Source organism: Prosopis cineraria, unplaced genomic scaffold, assembly GCF_029017545.1.
Source record: "Prosopis cineraria cultivar Desert tree isolate PC_DT_omini unplaced genomic scaffold, ASM2901754v1 PC14, whole genome shotgun sequence".
In the NCBI taxonomy this organism is placed as follows: Eukaryota; Viridiplantae; Streptophyta; class Magnoliopsida; order Fabales; family Fabaceae; genus Prosopis; species Prosopis cineraria.
The window spans coordinates 1,902,069-1,920,490 of NW_026555345.1; the positions used below are offsets into that span (position 1 = coordinate 1,902,069).

The 18,422-nt window shown below is 31.2% G+C and overlaps 2 protein-coding genes across 2 annotated transcripts; both read left to right on the forward strand.

Moving 5' to 3' along the window:
• The first annotated feature begins 7,325 nt into the window (after nt 1–7,325).
• Nucleotides 7,326–12,228, forward strand: LOC129292220 (glucose-1-phosphate adenylyltransferase large subunit 1). Its single transcript, XM_054929780.1, has 14 exons — nt 7,326–7,530; nt 7,699–7,991; nt 8,075–8,209; nt 8,624–8,794; nt 9,122–9,214; nt 9,312–9,395; nt 9,482–9,537; nt 9,790–9,883; nt 10,278–10,463; nt 10,691–10,771; nt 11,149–11,235; nt 11,316–11,420; nt 11,524–11,630; nt 11,793–12,228. Exons 2-14 carry the CDS (start codon nt 7,758–7,760, stop codon nt 11,953–11,955), a joined length of 1,596 nt encoding a protein of 531 aa, XP_054785755.1. The 5' UTR covers nt 7,326–7,530; nt 7,699–7,757; the 3' UTR covers nt 11,956–12,228.
• A 2,416-nt stretch (nt 12,229–14,644) lies between these two features.
• Nucleotides 14,645–17,601, forward strand: LOC129293788 (SNF1-related protein kinase regulatory subunit gamma-1-like). The gene is made up of 7 exons (XM_054931896.1): nt 14,645–14,956; nt 15,061–15,236; nt 15,669–15,767; nt 15,864–16,022; nt 16,306–16,388; nt 16,481–16,672; nt 17,071–17,601. Exons 1-7 carry the CDS (start codon nt 14,794–14,796, stop codon nt 17,450–17,452), a joined length of 1,254 nt encoding a protein of 417 aa, XP_054787871.1. The 5' UTR covers nt 14,645–14,793; the 3' UTR covers nt 17,453–17,601.
• The last annotated feature ends 821 nt before the right edge of the window (nt 17,602–18,422 follow it).

The window sequence follows — 18,422 nt, forward strand, 5'->3', positions numbered from 1 at the left end:
TATAAGCAATAAATTTAGCCAAACAAACATATAATTCTTAATGGCCAACACATCCATAGATAATGCTCCCTTGAATTTCACAATTTCCATTTGAAATTTAATATTTTAAATTGTAGGCACCTGAATACATTTACACACGAATGAGTAGAATTGAAACTTTACAAGGCAAATACATATTAAAATAGAATTGACTAATGAGGGAGAGGGATTAACACATGACCAAAGTAGAGTGACCAATGAGAGTTAAGAATTTTTGGACCAATCAGCTTCATTCTACAAAATTTGTAGAATATAGTTGGTTCACATGATAAGAGTTAGATAATATTTCAGGCTAAATAAGATTAAAATGATCAAATAGTTAAAAAAATAAATTAAATCATATATGAACATAAAAATTACCTTGTAATGAGAAACTTTGCTACAGAACCTTGAGATTATCAGAGCTCTCGTGCAGATAACGTGTTATGAAATTAAGCAACTAAAAAATAAAGATATTAAGAAAAGAATTAAAAATAAGAGAATGAGAGGATTTTTTGTAGATTATTGTACCTTTCAATACAAATAACATGCCATATTTATAAGCATGATCTTGCATATTAAAAGCTACACAAATGATAAAGGTAAATAAAGGATTATCAATTTTCATAATGGTAGGAGTTTCTTAAAAGAAAATAAATATGAAGAAGTGAGGAAAATGAATATTCACTGCCTTTTAATATTTATGACAGAATCACATTTTTTCCCCAGAAATTTCACCAACTTAATCCGAATATTCTATTAATTTCGGAGGGATTAAGATTCGCCGTGAGACAGGACATGAGCGACCTGCAAAATCACTTGAAATATTTCAAGGAGTTTCTCAACATTTTCCAATTAAGCAAGTTACGGGCACCGTACAATTCATGATCATTTTTGGTAATTAAATTAAATTTATATCAGCAAAAGAAATAATGATCGATCATGTGTAAAAATAAAGTTTTGCCGTTGACACGACAAGCCACCAATAAACATGTCATGTCCTATCTGTCTCTCTCAAATTCTGATTTCATTCCTCCCTGATCATAACTTCTTCCCTAATGTTTGTTCATGGCTCTCAATTTTTGCACAAAATTTATATTTTTGCTTTGAAAAAAAAAATTGTTTGATTACTTCAATAGAAGTAATTTATTTTAATTGGCCCATATGTGGTTGTTGAATCCACTTTCTATGTCGAATCATGATCTTGATAGATAGGGGTCTACGATAGACGCGAGCTTGTAGCAAATAGTATGTATAAAAATATTTCAGTAAAATTCTTTCAAAAAGAAATTATCATTATCAATATATATATATATATATATATATAAAATACAAAAATCATATAATCATTATCTATCAAAAATCCATATAAAATCGTTATTATTTAATTAATTTCTTTTATCATTATAACTTTTCTTAGCTTGTTATTATTATTATTATTATTTTAAAGAAAGGAACATCCATTCTTCTTTTACCAAGCTTTTGGACATCCAAAATCATTCTATTCTGAATAATTCAAATGGAGCCACAGAGACCCCATTGGTAATCAAACATACAAAAATTGAAAATATTTTTCTGTTCATAATATATGGTATTTAAAAAAAAAACAGCTTGAGGACATATGGTAGTTCTTATAATTTTTTTCAACTATACTTTTAATTAATTTATCATTCCCATTGAAAAAAGACTACTAAAATTTCAATTATGATTTTTAATGTACTTATATAGGACATTTAATAAGATTAGAATTAAAAAAATATAATTTTTAAATTATTAAAGTTTCAACTAATTTTTTTATAACCATAAAATATATACCAATGTCCTCTATCAGTGGTGGAGCCACACGTTGTTTATGCCCCCTCACTTAAAAAAAGTAATATGTATGGGGTAGATGTTTTCATATTTTACAATTTGCTCCCCCTTTTTTATAATTTGCACTCTTTTATTTTAATATTTTAAATTTTAAATTCATTTTAATCTTACATTTAGCCTGAATTTAAAATTTAATTTTTTAACTCAGCCTAGTAAATATTAAAAAAATCATAGCCAATCCCCTTCCAAAAGAATTAATCATAGATAAGGATCAATGCGAAATGGATTATTATTAAAATGTAAACATGATTTGTTTTTTTTCTAATGAGACTTGTTGCTGGTCCTTATCTGTGATAAATTTTCTTAAAAGCCAGTTGAATGTGATTCTCTTGTGAATATTAGCTCATAATTTTACCATGCCTAAATTCCAATATTATTTATTAATCCATTCAAAAATAGAAGAAAAAACCTAATATAACTAAACTAAACTCAAGTCATCCTCATTCTAAGAATACTAGTTGGGAAAAAAGATAATAAAGAATAAAAATTCAAAAATTAAGAGTAAACTCATTGCACTTGCAAGTCTAATATTGAAAGTTGAATTAAAAAACAAACAATGAAAAAAATAAAGAGTTTTAATGAATTTTGAAGAGACAAGAAGGTTTTACTTGTACTAAAATTTTGGCTTTGTCCCCTAACTTAAATTCCTGACTCCACCATTGCCCTCTATTATAGTTAATCCAACCCTATTTTATTAACTCACTAGAACCATGGAGGAGGAATGATTAAATTATTAATTTTGTTTAAAAATATAGTAAAATTTTAATTTTATCCTCACTTAAATAAAAATCTTTTAAATTTATATTGCATTCTAACTCATAATTAATGAGTGTAGATAAGGATAACATTAATAAAATATAATTAATATCTCATCAATTGTTATACTAAAGATGAATTTTTTTAAAAAAATATCCTATAAAAAAGAGGAGACGGATAAAATCAGTCTGCATTTTCTATGCAGCATGAATTTTTTTTAAAAAAAGGTATAATATTTGAAAGATTTGATGACAGAAATCATGGGTATAGACTTTAGAGATGAGTGAAGATTATAATAATGTTAGGGGAGGCATGATAGTAAGTGCCAATAATTGAACAAGGTGGTGATGCTACAGTGTGTAAGCGCCAAGGGTTGGAGCAGCAGGGCACGTGAAATATTTGTCGTTTTATGGGTTGGTTGCTTCGTTTTGGTGTTGATGGCAACCGAGAAGCTTTGATATTTCTGGGCTGCATCGCATTTCATTCCACTTTCTTCCAATGCTGCTGCTGCAGCGGCGTCGCCCTTCAAGTGGCCATTGTCTCTCATCAGATTTATCCCGACACGTGGACGGTGAAGGCATCATTGGGTAATCTGGGCCCACTTCTCACTCCCTGTCAACTAATATACTATTAATTTCATGTCTTTCACTTCTTCTTCGCTTCTCCCATTTCCTCAATTATCAACGCCTATTCTTCTTTCATGTTCTAATCAAAATTTATTAGCATTTTGACCAATTCAGCTTCATGTAGCCCGTAGAAAGCTTTCGTATCTTGAAACAAATGGTTTGCGTTTTAATTTTCAACTCTTATACATAAAATAAAATAGATTTAATCACAAAATATCCACCCCTACATTATAGCTAGCTTGTATTTTGAGAGAAGTTAGTTTTCATAACTGAAAAGGAATACCTATGTTTTGAAAGAAATTGTGCAAGAAAAGTGTGTTTTTATAGTTAAATGGTTTGAAAATGCTAAACCCGAGCTGGTTATAGATTAATGGCATGATTGGAATTTTAAGTTAATCAATTTTAAAGGTTAAAACCATGATTTTAAAAAAATATATATATAAACACTCTTTTATATATTAAAATCAATTATGAATTTAAAATTATAATTTTTTAAAATATATCTAAACACTCCTTAAATGATATTTATTTTACATTAGAAGTAATTTTTTTTAAAACAAAGTTGAGAAATGTGGAATCCATAAAAATGTTGACTGTGAATGGAATAAAATTTTGATCTGGCATACTCGTTTAAATCAAGGGCAACATTTGATCGTTTAATATTCATTTAAATTCAAAATGGAAAATTGGCAATAGCTTTTAAATAGAATTTTATTTACGTGATTAAAATGGCACAAGAAAACTTCATCCCTTACATTACATTTCATGCACTTCTCAAGAGATGTGCATTCTGATAATCTAAATTTCATTGAGAGACAATTAGCCTTTTTAGTATAAATTGTTATTATTAACAAATTAGTTGGTGAGATGTTATTTTGTATTTTATATTTTGAAAATAATTAAATAATTACATATTTAAATTTATTTATTGAAATTGAAACTATATATATATATATATATATATGACAAGTGTAATTTTGCACACAAATATCTCTACATACTCGCCATTGAAGGTCACGATCAAGGGCTTCATGTGGATCCACATAAAGAGCAGTTATCCTCAATTTTTTATAAACATGCATAATGGACTATTTGATGCATGTCTTTCAATTGAAAAACGCCAAACATGTTAATTAAATGGAATTGTATTTATCAAAATTCGGCCAAAAAGAAAATTATAAAATGATCGGATATCCCTAAAGGTCACATGGGCGTTGGTAGGCCCAGGCTAGACTGCAACGCAAACGATCCACAAATACAGATATGATGTGGGTCACGTGGGCCCATCATTGAGAACAAATGGTTGTGGGCCCCCTGTTTCGCAAATATTCTGGGAACCGTCCATTCGTTATTCAATAATTGTTATTAATAATTTAATTTAATATAATATAGTATAAAATATACCTCCGAAGTTCGAATTACGAAGTGAAATCTCTTGACAGCTCTTTGCCTTGAAAGAATCTACTTGTTTGGACCCGGGTTTAGCGGGCCCCTCTAGAATTCATCAAACTAGCATCCTGCTACTTTGTTTATACTTTTATTACTAGATTAATTCATTAAAATATAATAAAAATATATTTTTTTAAGTATAAGAAATATGTTCCATCTATAACAAAGGTTATTTCTCCTGAAATATTAAAAGTAAAGAATAAATTTCTTCAAACTAAATTATTATATAAATGTTAAAATTTAAACATTTAATCACCAGCTTAGATAATAAAAACATCTGCTAGTCATATTAATTTTACTTGGTATAAATAAATAAAAACATGCATGATAAAATAAACTAACAATTTACCCCAAATTGTAAAATTTTAAAAATAATTTCACTAAAAATGTAGAAGACTTCCCAATTCCCAACTCAATTATCAAAAGATCCACCTTTTAATTATTACCATTGAATAACAACCGATTGATTGCATTTTTGAATAATTCGGCTAATGAGTTATTATACTTCCTATTTAGCTTCAACTAGCCACTAGCACAGGCTTAAAGGTCCATTTCATTAATTATATAGCTGCACTAAATCAGGCCAATTAATCCGAATTTAAGCTGCGTTAATTGGATTTAACTAGGAAACTTCGTGGATTTTTTTTAATAAAATCATAAAATTTGAATTCAAAATTTTATTTAAAGGGACATTAAATCTCTTACCATTCAATTCAACCCCGTTCGAAGAAAGGCAGAGATCAGATCACCTTGCTTCACTCGGCCATATGTCTCGTGGCTTTTCGACATTTGCTCCTCAATTAAATAATCCTTTCTTCTCAGAACTTGACTTAAACATCATTAAAGAAGATTTAAATCAATAAACGTAAAGATGAACCAGAAATCAATCCTCAACTTCCATACAATCACAGCAATAAAAATGAAACCCATACCATATTTTGAGCTCAATCATGCTGTGCTGTCATCAATTTCCAAAATATGCAACAAGTGGCTGCAAATAACTGACCAAATTGGCTACCAATGATGATTAAATGTTCTTAATTGTGAAATTCAAGCAAATACCAACCGTAGAAAATCATATCAATTTCCCCAATATTTGATGTTTGATTTCATTTACGACTAGTACTTGAAATTGACAGCTTGTTCTTTAATGGCTTTCATTAGTTCTGTCGTATAAAGTACTTCTATCCGAAACTAAAAATATATATCGTTAAATAATTGAAATGATTTAAGAATGAAATAATTTTTCATGTTTCTGTTCGAAAAGATGATTTTAAAAAAATCCCAAGAAATTGTAAATAGGAGTAATTTTTTTAAAAAATCCAATTAATATTATATTTTTTTATATAAAAGTTATCAATATAGACCATCAAATTGTTCTAAAAAGTAACTAATATATAATCCCGTTGTCTCGGTTGAGAATACTAAATTACTATTTATTTTAAGTCCTATGTCATGTAAGCCACTTTTTTTTTAAAAAAAATTAAGTCTTTTATAAAAAATAAATTATTAATCATTTCTTTCTAATCTTATCCTCTTACAATTTATTTTATTAGTAGAGTAACTACATATAAAATGTATTTAAAGATGATTAATTTAATAAGAAGTAAATGATTCTTGTTTCAAACAACATCAATAATTTCATCTGAGTTCTAAACTAATGAGTTAGGAAGAACTTAGGTGACTTATATAAGACTAAGGCAACACTCTCTTTATCTCAAATTATAAAATATTTTTAGATAAAATTACACATACCAATTAAATATACTTTATAATTTTATTTTTTAAACTAAAAATATAAATTTTAAAAAATATCTTTTATTTAATACTTTATTTATGAAAGAATATTAAAGAAAGAAAATATAATAGGAAGAATAATATTAAAAAACATATCATTAATAAAATTTCATTTTTTTCAAATTTTCTTATATCTTAAAATGCTGAATCTCTCCCGAAAATATTTTATAATTTGGATTAGAGGCAGTATTAGTTTTTTACTTCATTATTGATTTTGGAAATTGATATTGATCTATACAAAACACTCTTTTGCTCTCATGTATAAGGTATTTTTTAAAAATTTATTTTTTATTAAACATAAAGGGTGTCATAATATTTTTAAATAATTAAACAATTTCATTCTTATCTTAAAAAATGGAAGAAACAATAATCTTGTATTATACTCACTATTATTATAATATTAATTATGATATTATTAAAAATAAAATTAAAAAATTATTGTGATTTTATATGATTTTTATTAAACAATAAATTTTTATTAGTTCATCAAATTTGATTAAAATATTTTATATTTACTTCGTTTAAAAATATAAGACATTTTTTAAAGAGTTGGATGTTAAAAAATATAAGGTATTTTAGTCTTTTGAGGTGTAATCATTGCCTTTTTTAAAAGTAACTCTATTAAAAATGATTTTATATTTATTATAGGGTATTTAATAAGAATAATATATAGAAATAAGATTAATTAAAAATTAAATAATTATTTTATTAAAAAATAAAATTTAATTAAAAATATCATACGTTCATTCAATGGAGGGAGAATATAAAGCCAAGGAAGTAAGGGTGATTTTCGCCACCTTTTTCGTCTCGTGAGGACTCACATGCCGATGAAGTCCACCACTGCCTTAAACACCACTTGATCGCATTTCACACTCACAATTGGGGTGCCCCTGACTTTTCATCCCAAAGCTTCTCAATTTTCCATAATCTCTCTGGACTCTGACCGCTTCTCTGGATCCCCATTTTGTTAAGCTCCAAATATCTCTTCTTTTTTAGCAACTTTGAGTAAAGGGTAAGGATTAGTTTTACATTTCCGCGTTTCATCTTCTTGATTTGCGTTATTCTCTAACTGCAACTTTGAATATTCGAGAAAAGTTAGTGCCGTATCTGGAGGTTCACTTAGGTTCCTTGTGGTCGGACTTTCAAGTCTGTGAGATTTGACTTCATCTGTTTGTTCCAGTTCTTGCCATTGATACACTTCTTCTTTTGGGCACCTGAACTTTCTGCTCTGTTTCGCCAATGGCTTCCTCATGTGTGACCTTGAGAGCCAATAACCATTTACCAAATGCAAGAAATGGCGATTTCTTTCGCCAAGATAATGGTTTTTTTGGGGAAAAAATCAAAAGCATGAATTGCATCAGCCCTTCTGTGAATCAGTCGACTTCAAGTTTGAGACACGAGAGGAGGGTCAAGAAGATCAGACCCGGCGTTGTTTCTGCTGTTCTTACATCAAATGATACCGAAGAATCTCTGGTAAGTTTAACTCTAACTGGGTTTCTTTTGTGGCTGCATTGTTTAGCAGTTGAGGTGTAATTGGTTGTTGTTCTTAATGTTAGGTTGAGTACCAGACTTTACAGGTTCCTTCGTTTCTGAGGCGAAAGGCTGACCCCAAAAATGTAATTTCCATCATATTGGGTGGAGGACCTGGAATACAACTCTTTCCCCTCACCAAACGAGCTGCAACACCTGCTGTAAGTGGAATATGTTTGATAGTTCATAGCATCTCACTGAAGAATTTGGTCCTCTGAAGAGGAACTATGGCTTTTCAACTTTTTTTTGCTCTGCTACTTCTAAGTTTATTAAAGGACTCTTCGGTATCATTTTTTCACGGATGAACTTGAAACAAAATTAGACTTGGGAGAACGACGATTAAAGACCTAATAAGGAAATTAATGTAAAAGAAGAACCTGTTGGTCGTTGTTTTATAATAATTTTCTTATGAGGTCCTTGTTTGTCATTCTCCCATTAACTTTTTAAGTTCTATAGCGATGCAACACAATTTTATCTGAGCCAATCGATACTGAGGTTAACTTCAGAAGATAGAGATCTTTAACACGCCAAATTTTGGAGTCCTCATAATGATACCTTATGTTATGCATCTTCAGGTACCTGTTGGTGGATGCTACAGACTTATAGACATCCCAATGAGCAACTGTATTAACAGTGGCATTAACAAAATCTTTGTACTCACCCAATTCAATTCTGCATCCCTGAACCGTCATATCTCACGCACCTACTTTGGAAACGGTGTCAGCTTTGGGGATGGATTTGTGGAGGTATGCATCAACTAATGGAGAGAAACTATTGCAGGCCATCATATGCTCAGATGATTTCATGCACAACATTTATAAACATGTCTTAAAATTGACAATAACTTTGGACAAGAGAAAAATGAATCTTTTGCTCTCACTAAAATAATAATAAATTATATACAGTCTTCAAGACTCTGTTTCCTGTTTGTTTGCTACACTTGATACAGAAAGTATGAGGCATCTTCCCTTCTTTTTTTTTTTTTTTGGGTGGGGGAAAATTGTTCAACCCCAAGTGTTTCTAACGCAAGTCCTTACTCATGATGATTGAAAGATAACTCAAATGCGAAACAGGTTCTAGCAGCCACACAGACACCTGGAGAAGCTGGGAAGAAATGGTTCCAAGGGACTGCAGATGCTGTGAGACAATTTACATGGGTGTTTGAGGTGTAAAACAAACTCAGTATTTACCTTATTGTAATATATACAGCTTTGCTTCTTTATTCTCAACTTAAACGGGATTGCCATTGGTTGATTTTTGTAGGATGCCAAGAACACAAACGTTGAGAATGTACTGATTTTGGCAGGAGATCATCTATATAGAATGGATTACATGGACCTTGTGCAGGTATGCAATATGTTATTTATTCAAATAAATTAATTCTTCCTTTAAATTTCATTTTTTTTCCTGATATATCTATGATAAATGAACAGAGTCATGTTGATAGAAATGCTGATATTACAATTTCATGCGTCCCAGCGGGTGATAGGTGTGTTCAATCTTCTTTTTGTTGTGCCTGGTCTGGCCAAGTTTGCTGCTTGATTGTAACTATGACATGTGATGCTGCAAGAATATCAACTTATAACTATTTTACTTATTTTCACTCAAATTACCTGCGTACTTTATTGAACATGAAAAATGCTGGAAAGAGGAGGAGGGAAAATATAGAAATGATAACTTGAAATGAATCAATTCAAATTTAATATTATTTGATATTCATTGCCAATTGCTTGCTTTTCAGTCGCGCCTCAGATTATGGATTGGTCAAGGTAGATGGCAGAGGCCGCATCACCCAATTTTCAGAGAAACCAAAGGGTGCTGATCTGAAAGCAATGGTAATTACTATAATAGCTAAAATTATCACTCTTTCAGCTGTCTTCTTTTCCAGACGGTTCTTTTGAAGTTGGTCAATGGCACAAAGCTAAGATAAATTATCATCTTCAGTTTCAATGTAGTCTTTTTCCCACCCTTCTGGGAATGAATATCTTACCACGGCAATATCTGCTGTGAAGTTCATTTTACTCAAAATTGATGAACTTAACATGTTAAAAGGAACTTGATTGAAAACAGAGCTCACTTTGGTTGCTTTTGTGCCAATCAAAACTCAATTATTCCTTCAAGAATTGTGTCATCATTTTGCAAAATTGAAGGTTCCATGTGTTTGTTTTACATTATAGAAATATCATAACATATGTCAACATAATTATGTCTCGTTTATATTCTTTACAGCAAGTAGATACCTCCTTTATCGGTTTGTCAAACCAAGATGCATCAAAGTCACCATATATAGCGTCCATGGGGGTTTATGTTTTTAAGACAGATGTTCTGCTCAAGCTTTTGAAATGGAGATATCCTACATCCAATGACTTTGGATCTGAAATCATTCCTGCAGCTGTGAGAGAACATAATGTCCAGGTAAGAGAAAATCCATAATAGATTTCTCTTCAAGATGTTTCTCTTTTCTAATATTAAATCTTAGCTTTCATTTATCACAAGCTGAATGCCCTTTTCTCTGGGCAATGTTATTATGCATAGTCACCTTGCCAGCCGTGAATATATGTGGGTTTTGGCTTCTTTTTTCTGTTTTTACTTGTGCATTTAGCAAGTCACTTATACTACTCATACGCCTATTGTTTTTGCAGGCATATTTTTTCAGAGACTATTGGGAAGACATTGGAACTATAGAGTCCTTTTACGATGCTAACCTTGCTCTTACGGAAGAGGTGGGTTCAAGATATTATGATTGGCAGATTTGTATATCATTATTTAATGGTCTTCCCTGCTTTTTAGTATACCAACCATGCATTGATTAAACCACGAACCCTAGATGCTTTACTATCTCTTGTTTTACTTTCAACACTAAGAATGCGGCCACCATCTCATTGCAGATTATAGCTTTCTAAATGTGTAGACCCAAAAGAGCCATATAATGATTTCTTTGAAATGTAGCACTGGTTGCTTTGTGCTTTGAACAATTTTTGTGTAATATATAGGCCTAATCACAGTGAAACTCTTATTTCAATTGATGGCCAGAACTGTTGACAGTGTCCTTGTTCCTTTGAGGGAAACTAATATCTGGTCTATCCTTTCCCTCCCACAGAATCCGAAGTTTGAATTTTATGATCCCAAGACACCCATTTTCACATCTCCACGTTTCCTGCCACCGACGAAGATTGATAAGTGTCAGGTAAGACAGCTTAGCAAGTTAACTAGAAGTGTGCTAGTAACTTCATAGTATGTCTTGCTTCTCATCATTGGGTCTTGTAGATTGTGGACGCAATTATCTCTCATGGATGTTTCCTTCGAGAATGTACGGTCCAGCATTCCATTGTGGGCGAACGTTCTCGTTTGGATTATGGTGTTGAGCTCCTGGTAAATATAAGCGATCACTAGTTCTTAACTATATAAACTTCAGGGTTCTAGAGTGTAGACTACACCGTATAAGATTCCTCCTATCTAAAATAATGGTTTACAGGACACTGTAATGATGGGAGCAGACTATTACCAAACAGAAGCTGAAATTGCTTCTCTGCTAGCAGAAAGGAAGGTCCCAATTGGGATTGGGAGCAATACGAAAATCAGGTAAGTCATACTAAGTCCTAAGGTTAAGATGGACACTATCATCTCATTAATTCAGTGGCCTTCAAAGTTGTAAACAGTGTGGTTACTGTATCTTTGTCATGAATAGAGAAAAAGCAATTTATCTGCTCAATGCTAATATCGAAACCATTGTTGCTGTTGAAGGAACTGTATAATTGACAAGAATGCGAAGATCGGTAAGGATGTGGTCATCATGAATAAAGATGGTGTTCAAGAAGCAGCTAGGCCAGATGATGGATTTTACATACGATCAGGGATCACTGTCATCTTGGAGAAGGCTACAATTGAAGATGGCAGTGTGATATGAATGGTGGTGGCTATGCTTAGTCTCACCAGCTGAGTTGTGAAGGTTCTGGGAAAAATGTTGAGGAAACTTCAACTGTGAGGAGACACACAAAGGCTAACAGTTTCCAGTTTCCTGTCTGTCTCTGTGCAATGAAGGAAGCAGTTGCAGGAGCAGCGGCCATTTTGGTAGATGTAAAATAGAAGCTGCTCTGCTGCATGTAAAAAGAGTTAATAAAGTGTGATGTGAAGATCCATGAACGTTAATAAAATGAAGCACGTTTTCCTTTCACACAAATTTTCTGTGCCCATATGTAGTGATGGTGAGGTTGACCACAATAGTTTTTGGTTTAACAAAATTTGGGCTAAATTCATGACCAAGCAACAAGTTCGTCGAGTGGGAATCGTCAAATGTAATGATGGTGAGGTTGGCCGCACTAGTCGGAGCCACGGCTGGATGACGCCTGGTCATTTGCCTTTTCTTTTTCTTTTTTTTAAGTTTAATATTAATAAAATATATTAAATATATAATTTATTTTTATTAGCATAATAAACATATAATTGATAAAATTTATTATTAAACATTCACACAACTACATTTATTGAAAAGAGAGAGAGAGAGAAGACTTTAGATATTTTATAATACATTACAAACCTGCTGTGGATTTTTAATGTTTTGTTTGGATGAGGAGAAAATATTAAAAAAAAATAAGAGAGAAAATAACTTTTTTCCTATTTGGATGAGAAAGGAGAAGTGGAGGAGAAAATGGGATATGAGATCTATTATATTTTTCCTTCAAGTTTTCTCTCCACAAAAGGAGAGATTTTGGGAGAAAAATGTTTATTCTACATCTATACTTCTGCTTCTTTGCATATAACTTTTTGTTTTGTCATCTTCTACCCTCCATTTTTTGCCTTAGGATATTAGCACTTTGATTCACATTATATTTGCTACACTATAATAAGTGACGGTAATTATTATAAAAATAATTTAACGCTGATTCATATAATTTTTATGATTATGAAAGTCTTTGACTTAAAGTCAATGACCTCACATTGCTTTATCTCAGAGCTGTGCATGTCTCTATCTTCTCTACAAGCTACATATTTTTATGAATATGCTTGCTATGAAACTCATGACTATATGTAAAAGCAAAATGCTCTCAGAAACTAATCAAGAACTAAATTGAAATTTATTTATTTATTTATTTATTTATTTAATTTTAAAAAATTATCCACTTTTATTTTTTGTAAATAAAAAATAACATATTTTTACTAAATTATTTGGTTTTAAAATATAATAACATGAAAGTAATTTCTACCAACTAATTTGATTTTAAATTATTTTAATGATGTTAATTTTTATATAATGTTTATTTTCAATATATTTTTATACATATAACTACATTAAACATATATGTGTGTGTATTAATATAAGGGTAATGTAATTATTGTGATATTTTCTCATTTTCTTTTCTCTTTATTTTTTTCCTATCCATCTGAGTGATAATATTTTTTTTTTAATTTTTTTTCTTTTAATTTTTTTTCTTTCAACTTTTCTTCTCGCCTAAATGGAAGGTAAAAGAGAGAATAATACAAGGATGAATGATAGTTAGGTTTGATAGTTAGATCTGAGGAAAATACCGGAGGGACCTAACTGTTATTTGTTATTAAATCAAAGTTCTAAGATCTAATTATCATTTTTTCATAATATATTTTATATATATATATTTTTAAAAAAATAAAGAAATGATAAACGTAAAAATATAAATTTATACGTGAATTTTTCACGCTCGTCATATATAAATAGTTTTTGTTTTTTTAGCTGAATGAACAGACGAATGTTGAGGAAATATACATACTCTCTCCGTTTAAAAATATAAATTATTTTTAGAAGAGTTGGATGTTAAACATTATAAGATTTTTTTAATTTTTTGAAGTGTAATCATTATTTTTTTAAAGTGCTCTTATTCATAATGACTTTATATTTATTGTAGGATGTTTAATATGAATAAAAATAAAAAGGTAGAGTTAGTTAAAAATTAAATAATTATTTTATTGAGAAGTGAGATTCAATTAAAAATAATTATATTTTTAAACAAAAAGACTATATCTTTTAATGCTCGCAAATATTTTTATATTAAAAATAATCCTAAAATAAAATTAAATATTAAATGTGAATACCTTCTAACAATTCGAGAGACCAACTCTTTTTGTGTGACTCAAAGCCCATTTGTTTTAATTTATTTTATAAAAAATCATTTTTTAAAAAATTTAAAAAATAGATTTTTGAGTATTTCAAAAAATTATTTTAAATAATTTTTAAAAATAATATAATATAATAGATGAGAGAGAGTATTTTAAAAAAATAAAATATGTAAAGATATTATAAAATTTTCAAATAATATAATAATAAGTCATTTATATAAAACAAAAATAAAGAAAGATATCATGAAATTTAAAAATAATTAATTAATAACTATTTTTAATTATTATAATTAAATATAAAATAATTCTATTTTTTATTAAACTTTATAAGATAATTTTTTTATAAAATCTATAAATTATTTAAAAATTATTTATTTTTTTAATTTTAAATAAGTTGAGGAAATATAATTTATTAGTGGGAAATACATTGAAGGTGCACAAAAAGTTTGAGGAACTTGGCATGAACGTGTTGCTGCCTCGTGGCTACTGCCAGGGTCAGTGATCACCAAAAGCAAAACACGTATAACGAACTTGAGGATTCGTGCTAGAGTCAATCGCCTGAGATGGCGGTGAGAACCAATGGTGAAAGCAAAATTGGAGAAACTGAAATTCAAAGCGCAAATAGCCAATGTGAGTTCAATCAGAATCAAGCATCATGCAGGAAATACTGCACAAAGCGAAGCACGACTCAAAAGATGCTGCAACTGACAACGACGACGACGACAATAAGCAATCGCAGATCGATTCTGGCTCCGCTCTTCAACAATTTCTCGACCGCATTCCCCTTCGTTCGATATCCGGCATCCAAAGTTCATTCGGTACTTGAATCGTTTTCGTCGATTTTGCCTTTGTTTCAGAAACATACCAGTTTGAATATCTGGTCATTCCTTTTATGATTCCATCTCCGTCTTTCTTTCTCAAGCTTTGGAATTGAAAGCTGGGGACAGTGTAAAGGATGCGATTCGCATGCTGTACGAAAACGACCTCTTCGGAGCACCCATTGCGGATGTCTTGGACCCCGATGCACCCCGCATGGAATTTTCTTATCGGTATATCGGTTTCCTTGATTTCTCAACCATGGTTCTCTGGTGTATTCAGGTATAATATTATTTACTTGGTCAATATGTACTTTTCCTATTTTTAAGTTTTTATATAAATTGATTTCATTTTCGTCGTTTTACTTCATGAATCGTGGTTGATGTTTGCCCGCGAGAATTGCGGATTTCTTCGATGTGATATCTTCTTACAAGCGTATTTAATCTGTTAGTGATTTTCATAATTTCTATCTGAGGAAAACATGGGGAGACAAAAAGAGAATTCGAGCCAATGAGAGTTCAAGGGTGAAAAATAAAGTTTCATGCAATACCAACGAATAGAAGTTATATTTTGGTTCATCTATCTTTGCTCTTGGACAACCACAGGGCAAACAAAAAATATTGGACATCCCAGCTTCATTAAGTTATACCGGCAGTCTTCTCCAAATCTATCCTGTGATGGCAAAGCATTCTGACTAAAAAAAATCTTTTTCAGGAGTACGAAAATTTCACGCAAAAATTCAAGAAGAATCGTCTTGAAGGCACATGTTTTTTCTCCACTCTGGACCAGATTCCTAAGATTGGACACACCAAGGTTCCTCTCTACTTTTCTCTCTATCCCTTATCATAATTGCTGTGTTTGATCAACTTCTTAACCATTTGCAATTCTGTTCTACTCCATCTTTACTAGGTCGGCGAGTTAGCTAAGCCTTTTGTTTGGGAACCATTTTTCCCTGTACATTTGGATGATACACTTCTTCATGCGCTGCTGCTTCTTTCTAAGCATCCGCTGCGTGTTTTGCCGGTCACACAGCATTCTGATCCCCAAGTCATTGGTTTAGTCACTCAGGTATCCACCAAGTTTGAGATGAAATAAAGATTTAAACAATACCCTCTTGGTAGAGAAGTACACTGGCTCAAGGATGTCATATTTAGCTTATTTAGATATAAGCCAAGAGAAATTCTAATGGTTCGATACAAATCCATTTTGCCGAGCTTTTGGCCTCTGTACCAGCTGGCTATACAAGTAGTGCGGATCATAAATTACTTTAAAAGCAAATCATAAATGAATAGATATATTTCTTTTAATGTTTATATATGCAGAATGAGTGACATGGTTGCCTTTGTGCTAGAATGCTTTAGTTCAATTGCTTCTTGAATCAAGCGGACTAGAGTGGTTTGATAATATTGCAGACAAGGCCTTGTCAGATCTCAAGTATTAAGCCCTTACATTCCTTACGGTATATATATCTATTTGCTATTTGTTTTACTTGTGTAGCTCTTTAACCTCACTTTATGCCTCTGCAGATTGGAAGCCCAGGAACATGCGAGTTATGTATTCGAGGACCAAACTGTTGCTGATGCTTTACATGTGCTCTGGGAAAACCGAACCTGCACAGTTGCAGTTGTAGATCGACAAACTAAGAAGCTCATTGGTTGTGTCAGGAACAGTGATATCTATCATCTTGTAGAAAATGACGACCTCTTCAGAAATAGGAAGTAAGCTCAAAACCCCATATAGATTCTCTATTGGCTTTTTCTCACATGGTACCTTCTCTCACATACCCATAAAAAAGTTCCAGAAAATAATTTCAAAATCCTGACTCTTAATTTGGAGGGCTAAGATTTTAAGTAACATTGTCGTGTTTCTTCAAGAACAGAGAAACCATATTAGGCTCAAAGCCTGTAAGGTTAACGGATACATCTGAATTCTTGGCATGGAATTGATATTGGAAATTTTAGCCACTCGATGTGGTCAAGTAATAACTGGAGTACAGATAGTAAATGAAAGAGTCATTGGATTCAAACATGTGCTCTTTTGGGTTCCCTGAAAATAGTTGTCAGTAAAAACCAAATACGAGTCTGAATGTCTGATGCTTGTCTTGTCCGAAAAGCAGGAACTTAACCGTTGGAGAATTCATTCACTCGAAGCCTGAGGAAACTAAGGCAAGCACCGAAATTGATAATGGGGCTTCAATGGTCGCAAGAAGCATCCACCTGAAGAAGAGATGTGTGCCTAGGATGGACTCGCCATTAACCAACAAGAAAAGTGACACGCTCAAGCAATTGATGCAGCAGACGACAGAGAGGAATAGCAGATTCACGTTTGTGATCAATGAAAAAGAGCAAGTTACAGGATTGATCACACTAAGAGATGTTATTCTGCAGTTTGCTCCTCCATGTGTAAGTTCTAGCATTGACGGAGGTGGGTTTTTCCAAATTGCTTTGGAGCAGAGCGGATGTCATATAGAAGATGGAACTTTAGTACATGATCATTGATCTCGGAAGTTGTATACCCGCTTTGGGATAAAGTATATATTCAATTCCTTTCTTATCTTGATTATTTCAGTTGGGAAGACTACTGTAGAGAGAGAGAGAGAGAGAGAGAGAGAGAGAGAGAGAGAGAGAGAGAGAGAGAGGTAGGTGCTTGTTTGAATTTCAGTTGACAAAAGTATATATATGGAGGATCAAACTTTTTTTTAGATTCGATAAAAGCACATCCAAGATGTGGTTGGGATGAGCTTTTGAGAGTTATTTAAACAGGCCTTACATTTAAGAATGATAACCTTACACAAATTATGATAAAAAGATTTTTAAAGTACAGATTATTTAAAATACATGAAAGATTTAAATATTTTCATCAGTAAAACTATTTTTAGCTTTTTTTTCGCTTGGAAATTTATCATTTAAATTTGTTAAAAAATTATATGAATATTTTTAATCTTTTGGTGGGATTATCTTTTTTTTTTCAATTAAACTTTATTACTACGAAAATTTTAAAATTTTAAAATATAGCAATGCATGCTGAACCGAAAAGAAGCTCTTTAGGGAGTAACAGAATTATGCAGAATTTTTTAAAAAAATAAGACGGATAGTAATTTTACCGTAAATTTATATGTTCTTTTTTTCGCCGTCAGCAAATCTACGAAAATATTAAACATTTTAGCAAAATAAATATAGCTAAAAACAAAGTCACGTGACTTTTATGTGGTTTTTTATACATGATTTTTTATTTTTTATTTGAACTGTAAAAGTCTAAACAAGTGTTTTTTGTTTTACAATGAATTCCGATCAAGATATAGTATTTTTCATTTAATTTAAAGATTTAATAAATATTTTGCAATTAAATCTTCTTCAGACAAGAAGCTTCGATAAAATCTATAGGATCTTGTTTACGCTTCCCCGCTTCACTCATGTTTACCGAGGTTAATGAGCATAAAGTGTACCACCTTGGCTCTACAGAGATTCT